Below are 10,743 nucleotides of genomic sequence, written 5' to 3'. Positions count from 1 at the left end.
GTGGCTAGGTCTGGAGAAGCTGCCAAAGGGGAATAACACCCCAAATCCAGCCACGATTAAATTCCTGATGTGTTGGACAGGGCTGTTTTCCAGCACTGTTACAAAAGGATGAAGTTTAGAAACAGCAGAAGCTCTCTCAGCCCCACTTCCCTGAGGACAAAACCTGAAATTAAAAAGCTGCTGCACCACCTGAGGGCTATGCCACTGGCTGCAAACCACCTGCACTGATGTTTCTGTGTTTTGCCTTGGCTACATTACACCTTCCCTCCTCTTTCAGCTAGACAGTCAAAATATTAAAGTTGTCTTCCTGGGGAAGCTCCCTTTCTAATCACATAAGTTGCCCCTGAAGTCTGAGAACAGAATATGGCCTGCTCAGCATGCCTTTTGTGAGGAAACATAACTCATACTCTGACAGTCATCCCCAGCTGTAAACTCTTTTACAGTGTGGGAGTGCTTGGCTGGTTGCTTTTTTTTTTTTTTGTCATTGTGGATTTTTTTTGTTTGTTTTTTTTAAGATCCTTAGTCACTGTTAGTCATGAAACTTCTGAGGATCTGAATCACAGATTCTGTCTTGCTCTTCTGTTCAGGTCAGGGAGAATTCTTTACTTACTGATCCAGAAATAAAACAAAAAGTGTGTGTGCTATCTTTCCTGCTGCACAGTCAGATCCTGATAAAACTGATGAGATTTCAGCAGCTAAACAGAAGATGGCACTTGGTTCAACAATTGTCCTCTCTGTAGTAACGATCAATCTTATTTTATTTTTTAACTTGCAGTTGATCATGAAATCCCATCCCATAGAAGATCACTGCCATTCAAAGCAAAAGAAGATGTCACTGCTAAGTATGTTCTTGGAAGCTAAATGCCCATCGAAGCAGCCTGCTTTACTCAGTTTGATTCAACAATCAGAGTAGGTTGTAGCTTGAACAACTTTATTAGACCCTCTTCATGTACTTGCTTTGCTTACAAATTTCAATTTACTCATGTTGTTAAAATTATAATAAAAATAAAGAATATCAAAGGGGTTTTTTTTGTTTGACTTTTTCTTTCAGTACTTCTTGTGGTAGCTGAGGGGGGCTACATAACAGCACAGTGCCTCCACTTCCCACCAGGTCAACCACTTCTTGGGTTTAGTACAAATACATAAGACTGCTCCTGCACTATGCAAACAGCACAAATGGCAAACACTCTCTTGTGTTACAAGACCAGCAACTCATTAGTGTGAAATGCAATTAAAATAAGACCCAAGCAGTTCAACTGTAACATTAACTTAGTGCAATTAATTCCGCAATACACAAGCTAGCAAAAGCAGCAATGCAAGCCTCCCTGCAGTACTTAATAAATATGTTTTGACTGCAGACTGAACTTTTGGAAAAGGTAAAGATGAAGGAGAGCAACAGCAGCTTTGTTTGCAGCCTGGGTCACATCCTTTTGATATCCACTCTGTCTAATCTCTGGAAAAAAGAAAGCCCTGTGAGCATGTACAACCTGGAAGATTTCTCTAAGAAAAAACTAGTAGATTAACCAACAACCACAAAGAAATGATGGCAAACCCCTTTTGTCTCTTACAGAATGTAGGGTCCTCAAAGCAGTGATAAAACTTTCTTCCACATCTGTGCAGAACTCACCAAGTTGAGAATCCATAGGGAATAGTGGTGATGACAGAAAATAACCACAAAGAGCCATACATGAGATGCAGTGGCACAGACCCTTGGGTTATTGTTAACCAGATTTGCTGTGGCAAAAGCTAAACCCTGCTGCAAGCATGGCAGCTGCACTTTCTAAGGGCACCTTCTCCAATTTCCTTAGGCAGGCATCTGTCTTAAGAGTTACCAAGTTAATGTTCTGCTTGTGATCTGCAAATGTCAAAGCAGTTTGAGGCACTCTCACCTTCATTTCACAGGATGGAGTTAATTTGGTACAGAGAAGTCAGGATAAGACAAAACAGGAAATGACTGGGAGTGGAAGTCTGTTCCTAACTCTTTCTACATAGCCACCCACAACTCCCTTTGGCTTCCCTTTCTGCAGCTTATCCACCAGCATAGTCACTACTGTAGCACTTCTAAAACATGCAGCAGCACTTCATTCCTTGGTGTGTATAAAATACACCAGCAGATTTACTCAGAGCACTGTGTCTTACCAAGGGTTGGTTGCACATGTCAAAGATATGCCATGCAGGAGAAACCTGTCTGCTAAGCTCATGCTCCCATCACTGCAGCATGGCATTCTGAAGTCTTCGCATTGCAAACCTCTGCCAGTCTGTGCCTGCAAGCCAATCTTCAGCCAGATGTTCTCTGCTCAAGGACTGAAGATCACCAAATTTGAGAGGAAAAGAATAATGACTTCTTTTAAAACAGCTTTAACATATTACATAGCAGCAGTCTCAGCTGTATAGGCTAATGCAGCACATTTGCAGCTGACTACAAATTCTGCACGTCAGCACGTTCTTGCAGTTTTGCACAAAGCTAGAGGTGGGAGGGAAAGCCAGGCATAGGACAGCTAATGCTTCCTTTAAAGGGTGAACAGAGAGATGTCTTTAAACCTGGATCTGAGCCTCCAAAAGCCTAAAACATTGCTGCTATTTTCCACAGTTTCCCCTGAGTCTGTTCCAGATTTAACAGCTGAAGTTTTTCTTGGTACTTGGCCCCTGACAGACATTAAGTTTCTGATCCAGAGTTGGTTAATTCGAGACTTACACTGTTTTGTTATCAAGGGACAAGTGGCCATTATTAGCGTCTCTGCTACAAAAGCTGAGAGATACAAACTGTCTACTAAGTTGCACTGTGCTATCAGCACCGAGCCTACATGGCACAGTGCAGAGCTACGGGAGTTTCCCGAGCAAAAAAAGCAATGCAAAAGAAGGCAAAAGGAACTCAAAGACTTTCCCACCATGCTGTCCTGCAGCAACTTCCTACCAGCTGAGGAGGGCGACGTGAGAGGAGAGGTCAGGACACAGAACAAGACTGCACTGTGGAATTTGTGCTCCACTTAAGCAGTTGAGCCACGAATTCTTCACATACATACGAATACGAATTCTTCAAATACATACGCGTATAACAACGCATACAGCGATACCAGAAGATAAACACGCTTATTTTCGTGCTATTATACAAACCTACGGTGGTGTGAGGGATAACTCGTGCCCAGTTGACAGGCCAGCAGCGCTCACACCTCCTTTGGAGGCCTGACCTCCAGCCACGTTCCCTGCAGCAGCACGGCTCGTGCCCGGCTGGGACGCCTTCGCACGAAGCACCGAGCACACGCTTTTGAAGGCACGGTAGACTCGCGGAGCTCTCCCACGGCACTTCTGGGAGCTGGGACCCTACAGCAGCCGTCCCACGCGCCACCATAGCGCAGCCCCAAGGCGCACGCGCAACCTGAGCCCCACCCACCCCGCTGCGTGGCCTCAGCCGTTCCCGGCGCGCCCCGCCCTCGCCTCCTCGACCAATCAGTAGCCGCGCCACCACCTCCCCGCACGCCACGCATTCTTACGTCGCGACGTCAGCGGCTCGCCCCGGACGCTTCCGATTGGCCGGCGGACGCTTCCTCCTCGGCCGTTCATTGGCTGAGAGACTTCCAGGCGGAAGGCTCCTCCCCTCAGCTCTAGCCCCGCCCCCTCCGCTTCGTGCCGTGTCAAGCGGCGGCCACCAGCGTGGAACGCGGCCGCCTTCCGCCGCCACTCGTCGGGCGGGCCCGGCCGGCGGCAGCCGCCCCGGGACTCAGCTGCTGTCCCGGCCGCTTCCCGCCTCCTTCCATCCCCCGTTAGGAGCGACGCCCGGCCCCGCCGCCGCCATGGCGGAGACCGAGGAGCGAAGCCTCGACGACTTCTTCGCCAAGCGGGACAAGAAGAAACGGAAGGAGAAGAGCGGCCGCAGCGCCGCCGCGGCTTCCGCCGCCTCCACGGCCTCCAGCGCTTCCAGCGCCGCCCCCAACGCCGCCGGAGCGGCCGCTGCGGCCGGAGGACCCCGCCCCACCGACGGCGGCGGCGGCGGCTCGGGGGCGGCTGCGTCTAACAGCGGCTCCGCCAGGAGCAAGGTGCGGCGCTGGGGGAAGGGGCACGGCCGCCTCCGGGCGCGGGGCTGCGGCGCCTTCCTGCCGCCAGGGGGAGCCCCGGGGCGGCGCCGTCACGGCCATGCGGGGTACGGCTCTGCCATGCGGGAGGGCCGCGGCTCGGAGAGCGGATCCGGGGGGACCGCTGCCGGGGGTACTTAATGTGCGCGGTGCCGAGAGGTGAGCGCTGGTGATGCTGAGGTGCTCGCAGCTGCGGGGGCTAAAGCAGGGTCAGTGGAACCCTCGCTGCTTTACTTCTACCCGGTGAACGCGGGTCTGGTGGCTTGGCTTGGAAATCGAGGCTATTAGGTGTGGAAGATGCGTTAATTTGGGAGCTGTGCTGTTTCCATGGAGATGGCGGTGTGAGGAGTGTCGGAGCTGTGAAGTCTCACACGTGTACAGAAACCTGAGTCCTTCACGGGGCCGCGAGGTGACGCGGGGCCGCTTCCCCTGTCACCTCGGAGCGGGTCACAGCCTGTGCCGCGGGTTGGTGCTGCTCAGGGCCTTGGGACAGCGCTTGTCCAGGGAGCTGAGCCCTCTGCTGCCTTGCTGCAAGGAGGCAGAGCCGTCGGCATTCGTATTTCAAGCAATAAAACATAGGAAGCCTGTAACCGCTAATTAGGCAGCGTGCTTCTCAAACCTGTGACTAGGGAGGACTGCTCAGCTGTTCCGGTCTCCTTCAGCCCTACCTTAATAACACCAGGACCTGCTGAAGGACAAAACTGGCTGTGCTCTGATGGATTCCTGCTTCCCCAGATACATAATCCATCTGTTGTCTTGAAACCTTGGACGTGTTCTTTCCAGACTAGAAGCTATTCAAAGTATTGCTTGCTGTTTGGCACAAGTTATGTGATGAAAAAGTAAATTGAAAGCTTCACGTGCATTCAAGCTGTCATAAAAGCTCAGTAGAAGGGAGAGGTCTTGCCTTGCTGACGATCATGTGGTCCTGTTCCTACTTGGTGTTGTTTCTTGCCTTTCCTCTGGCTTCTCACTGAGCTGATATGGTTTTCTTTCACTTGAATGCCTTTTTTTTTTGCTGGGGCATTTTGTGGCTGTTGTTGTGAGTTAAAATCAGTTAAAATTAGCTCACAGGCACATTATAGGAGCATGCAGTAAGTTAAGGGAGGAAGGAGTGGGACCTTTTTCCCTGTTGGTAGTGGCACACACAGATTGGTTTACCACAGAGCTGCACATTCACCATTAGTTTTCTTTATCTTAGCCATCATCTTTTAATTGTTTGGTAGAAAGATGGTAACAACTTCTTTCCCTTTTACAGGAAGAGGATGACTGGAAGGAGTTTGAACAAAAAGAAGAAATTGATTATAGTGGTCTTAGAGTTCAGTCCATGCAAATAAGGTACCTTTTTTTCCTATCAATTGTAGCATTGCATGTTCCAAGCAACCTGTTTTTCTCCACAGAGTGGTTAAAGAGAGCTCTGATGTGTTTTCACTAGCGTAGATCTGATTGCTGTGGGGTTAACTTAGGCTTTCTGTCATTTTGATGTTTTGAGCCCCTGTTTTGTTTGACACATAAAGTTTTCTCCAAATACTTAAAATTTCCCTTATGTAAAGATGAGCAGAACAGGTATTTCTCTGAGAGTAATGCCGGGTAGTAATTCCCCCTGAATCACTTGAATGATGTAAGGATATCTGACTCAGTCTGGAGTGAATTCCTGAATGCTTGCGTTTTTGTTTTGAGAGGACAAAAATATAGTTGATAGAACCACTGTTTTGTGATGAGACCCCGCAGGGCTGCGTTTGTGAGCCTCATCCATGATGCTTTATCTGCTTTATCAGTAGTTTGTTCCTTTAAGTCCAAGGTAAGTCTACTTCAGTCCGTTTTGGTTAAGAAAAAGGTTCCGTCAAGTTGGAGAAAGCCTAAAACTGTGGTCATTAGGATCCTGAAAATATCATGTGATCTTCCATGTACTTAAGGAACTCAGAGTAATGCCACCTTAAAATCATTTACCCGCAAACAGCTCAGCAAATGTTATCTTTGGTATCTGAGCAGGTTTCAGGTGTTTTTTGTCTTTGAAGGCAGCTGGTCCTAGGCTGTTCATAGTTTCTGGTCCATAAGCTCCCTCATCAGAGTGGCACAGCAGATAAACAACATGTCAGAATGGACAAGTAACAAGTGGGCTGCTTCACTGCCTGGTTGAAAAGCGGGTGCTGTGCTTTTCCAGACAAAGGCCTGCATTCTGAATGCTTTTGACACTGTGGTGTGTTTTCAGGCATGTGTAACTCTCTGTCATAGGAAACAAATGACTTAGTTTCTGGATTCAAGAGTAGACTGGACAAGCAGATGGAGGAACAACCCACTGGAGGTTTGGTTATCTATCTCAGAAGATCTTTTAGCTGAAAACAAGACACAAAGCCCTCAGAGTGGGAGGGAGGATGCAATGACTTCTTCATTAGTAGGATTTGGTCTGTAATAAATTTCTTTTCTATAGTGAAAAAGAAGATGATGAAAGTGAAAAAAGAGAAGAACCTAGTGACAACTGGGAGGAAACGAGTGGTGCTGTAGACAGATCATCTGGTCCTTGGAACAAGTCAGCTCCTGCACCAGCACCTGTTGTTGAAACAATTGGTAAATGTAACTCAGTTGTTGATTGTACCAGTCAGAATTCAGCTTCTCAGAAGGCAAGAGTGCAAGGAGCAGTTACTATTCCTGTGAGGACTTCTGAGAAACTGAGTTGAGAAAGCTGTCAGATAATCACAGTAAACGTGGCAGCTGTCTTTTTATTTCAGGCTTCAAAGTAGGGAGGATGGAAGGCATCTCATTTCTAATTCTTTTTAAATTAATTCCCTCTACTTCATAATTTGCAGAAAATCAGTTGGAAGCATTTCTGTGGGTCGAAAAACATTGCTTTGACATTAAGTAGGTGTTCAGCCAATGTCTGATTTTGTTATGTCACTTCCTGAGTAGGGCTCAGTGATTAGCAGCACGTTGGGGTTTTTTCTTTTCAAATCAGGGTACACAGAATACGACATTGCAAAATGAATTACTTACTGGGAGGGAACTTCTGTTTGAGTTCAGTTCTTAGTATCAGTGGATGTTTGTTTTCGTGCCTGTATAAGGGGTTAAAAAAAAAGTGTAATTTCATTGTGGATTGTTACCTTAAATGTAGACGATTTGAGGATTCCCATCAGTATAAGGAGAGGTGCTATAAATGAGATTTGTCAGATATGTAATAACATGTTTAGATCTCAAGTTTTAAATACAAGCTGCTACTAAATTTGAAAAAAAAAATCCCAGGGGTTTGAGGTTTTGGATGTTTTTTGTTGTTGTGGTGGTGGGTTTTTTTTAACAGTGAATCCAAACTTACTCTGTTGTGTCAATCTAGTTACAGAACCCTCAGAACCAGTTCAAACTGGTGGTGTATACAGGCCGCCTGGTGCCAGGGAGGGCGGCAGGCCAAGGAGAGCACAGCAAGGACCACCTGAAATCTATAGTGATACACAGTTTCCATCACTGCAGTCCACTGCCAAGCTTGTAGACAGTCGAAAGTAAGTACATTCCAGTAATTCCCCAAGAGATGTATTTTTTACCACTCTTGAATGTTGTTACAAAGATTAAGCCCAAATCTTTCCATAGAGGAAAGAAAGAACCAAGAAAATCAGTCTCTTTGGCAAAGAGATGGGAAAGGTCTTAACTGTATTTTCCAACGATAGGAAGGGCTTCCTATGAAATAACTGGTAGAGGGTGTAGCCCAGTAAGAGAGCCTAACAAGATTCCTAATTGACTTGCTGGGGGATTTTTCCAAGTAGAATATTTTTGCTCTTGGCAGTATCTGGTTTCATTAGATACTAGCTGCGATGAGCATCTTTGTTACCACCTGCCTGTAAAAAATGAGTAGGATGTCCAGAGCATGCTTCCTTTAACTTGCAAAATGGAAGATAAGCAGCCTGATATTAATTTCACTTGCTTGGTGTTTTGACTTCTCGATGTGGTATTGATCAGCACAGCCTAGCTGGAGCTGTTTCTGGTTTTGGTGTGGCTTTGTCTACTTGGCAAATGAGACGTGCTGTCGTAGCACATAGCACTGGGGCTTGCATGATCCAAACTGGGCAAAGGTGGAACTCTGACTGTTCCAGAATGTGAATGGACTTCGGTGTTCAAAATGTTATCTTTCATAAATGAACTTGACTTTATTTTAAAGAACATTAATATTGAAATGTGTAACGTAATCTGAGTTGTACTTGAAGATAAGCTTGATTGTAGCAAACAGGTTTTACAAGATTTGCTTGGGAATGTTTGGCTGTTCTATTAAAACTCTAGACCGTAGTGTTTTCTGTTCATAATAGAATGTTTTGGTTGGAATGGGGTGGAAATCAACTAGAAATTCACAAGTTAGTGATATTTACTGATTACATTTATTTTCCCATAGGGATAAAAAAATGGAGAAGAACTTTGAAGTAGTAAAACACAAAACTAGAGGTAGGGATGAGACCTCAAAAAACCAGGCACTTAAACTTCAGCTAGACAACCAGTATGCTGTGCTTGGGGATCAGTAGAGCTGCACACACATTGCAATTAAGGAATGCTTTTTTGGTAACCCTTCTACTAAGGTAACTAAACTACAGCTAACGGCTATGACCAACGTGCCACCTTATTTCTGCTGCATCTACTGCAGCAAGTGCAGAATACTTTGACGTAAGTGATCGGTTCTCCTGTGCTATGGAAGCATATGTTACAACTCCTCCATTGGATATGGAGCAAATTAATGTAACTGACTGAACGAGAGACATCGGTGTTCTTTAATTGCTCAGAAAGATACCTACAGCCAGTGGTCATTTCAAAATCTTTTTATGTTCAGATACTGAGCCTTCGTAAAGGTTGACTACCTCAGACTTGCTGCACTCATAGTGGACACCATGTGGATCACAACTTCTGGAAGAGAAGGTTACAGCTGTTTTAGTGACCATCTGAAACTTGAAACCAGCTCTACTGGATTCCTGTCAGAAATCCTGCAGAAGTCAGCCATTTGGTTCCAATTTGCTATAACAAAGATTTAAGTGACCTTAACGAAAATCCTGTCCTGTTCCCCTTCCGAGGAATCCCGTCACGTGTAGCCATAGCCTACCAGGGACTTCTGGAGCATACCATACCACCCATGCTACCCAGCTGTAACACAGAGCTGTAGTTTGTTTACCTTTTTAGATAGCTGTACTGGAGCAACGGCGAAACAAAACTCATTCAGTATCACATTGGAGGATTGATGGGTTTGAATGGTCTGTTTGTATTAGCCACTTTCACAGTTGTCTCTTGAAGCATTTTTTGTTCTATTTTCCACCAAAAAAAGCCTTCCTTGTTTCTGTTATCAAATTGCAGTATATTTAAATTACAGTGAAATACTATAGAGAAATAGGGTTTATTTTGTTTTGTCTTTTTAACATGAAGTTTGTCTTTGGCACCCTAAAGGCACTAAGAGTTTTGATTTGACACAGAGGTATCCAGACTCCAACTTGTCATCTTAAAAAATGTAAGATACATGGCAATAGTAATACCAGATGAAAAAGAAATAAATTATCCTTTGTTAAGAATGGCTATTTGTCTGTTAAAGGGCAGTGGTTACTTAATAACCAAAATAACTTGTTATATGGAGGGATAACTTAGGCTTGATAAGCCTTATTTGCTTGACTGCTTTGTTGAAGCCTGCAGGCTTTTTGAGGCAGAAATCCTCAAAGTAAAACTCCTAAATGGTATTTAATAAAGTTAGAGTGTTGGGTAATAACAGAAGGCAGTGACTTCTTTGTGTCGTTGTCACTTCTGAGTTAATCTAGTGAAGGCAGAAAAAATGGCACTGGTACAATGAGTACAGGACGTTGCCCGTAACTGATTCAGAGAGCAAAACCTGACGTGTACCAAAAGTGTTCTGCTGTAACTTTTTCTCTTCTTATGCCAGAAGGAAAATGAAGTACAATAGTGGCATGCTCCAGTGTTGATGTTTCTCAGAGTAAATGCCAAAAAAATAACAAACAAAAAAACACAGAAAAAGACCCAACATCTCTAAGTGTTGCCAATGGCAAGAGAAACTAGGGAACAAACCAAAACTTGCTTGCCTGTGTGGGAGTACTGTGCATTTGCAGAGGATGAGGATAGTGTGGGAATTGCATAGTTGGGTTCCTTTTGACTAACTGCTGACTTGCTTTAAATCTTCTTCTCTGAGGCCAATGGGAATTTTGCTGTTGACTTTGGTGGGGCAGGGTTTCACCTGGTTCTTCTGCGCACAGACTAAAACTGGCTTTGCTCTTGCAAAGTTAAGTCTTTAAAACTTCTGCTAGAAGCTGCTATCGAAGAGAGGGCTTGAGAGACTCTTTTTTTCAGTCGGAGACTTTGGAAACAACCCTGCTTAAAGACTGGTACCAATACCTTGAGCTCTTAGCCATGTATCTTCCTTGAAAATACCTTGTTGCCAGCAAAACTGTTGATGTGTCACTCGAGGTTTCTGTGGAATTCATGGTAAATGGACATGTCACTTGATGTGGTAGAAATGTGAAATCTTAAAACGTTTTTTCCTGATTCTCTAAAGCGATTGAAGTCGCCAATGCACATGAATCAAGTTCTAATCTACTGTATGAAGGGTAGATGAGACTGTCCATTGTACCGTCTTTGAGTTTTTGGGCATGACTTCTGGCAGTTTAAGAAAACCCTGTAACAGCTTAAAATGAAATAAAATGGAAATATACATGGA

At 45.0% G+C, this 10,743-nt stretch overlaps 1 protein-coding gene across 2 annotated transcripts; it reads left to right on the top strand.

Moving 5' to 3' along the window:
* Nucleotides 1–3,623: 3,623 nt before the first annotated feature.
* CDV3 (CDV3 homolog) lies at nt 3,624–10,743 on the top strand. 2 transcript variants are annotated; one of them, XM_065753220.1, is made up of 5 exons: nt 3,624–4,034; nt 5,326–5,405; nt 6,499–6,635; nt 7,393–7,555; nt 8,866–10,743. In XM_065753220.1, the coding sequence occupies exons 1-5, from the start codon at nt 3,792–3,794 to the stop codon at nt 8,870–8,872; spliced, it is 630 nt and encodes a 209-aa protein (XP_065609292.1). In that variant the 5' UTR covers nt 3,624–3,791; the 3' UTR covers nt 8,873–10,743. The 2 variants fall into 2 exon arrangements, with proteins under 2 accessions (XP_065609292.1, XP_065609291.1); XM_065753219.1 differs by having other exon boundaries at nt 8,437–10,743.

The sequence above is a fragment of the Cyrtonyx montezumae genome, unplaced genomic scaffold (assembly GCF_038088225.1).
Source record: "Cyrtonyx montezumae isolate F1298 unplaced genomic scaffold, pur_monq_1.0 scaffold_8, whole genome shotgun sequence".
In the NCBI taxonomy this organism is placed as follows: Eukaryota; Metazoa; Chordata; class Aves; order Galliformes; family Odontophoridae; genus Cyrtonyx; species Cyrtonyx montezumae.
This window is presented reverse-complemented; position numbering and strand designations above follow the sequence as displayed.

Coding starts and splice junctions, on each gene's coding strand:
- CDV3 (XM_065753219.1), top strand. CDS start 3,792: ATGGCGGAGACCGAGGAGCGAAGCCTCGACGACTTCTTCGCCAAGCGG. Junction 6,636..7,392: donor ACCTGTTGTTGAAACAATTG/GTAAATGTAACT, acceptor GTGTCAATCTAG/TTACAGAACCCTCAGAACCA. Junction 7,556..8,436: donor AAGCTTGTAGACAGTCGAAA/GTAAGTACATTC, acceptor ATTTTCCCATAG/GGATAAAAAAATGGAGAAGA.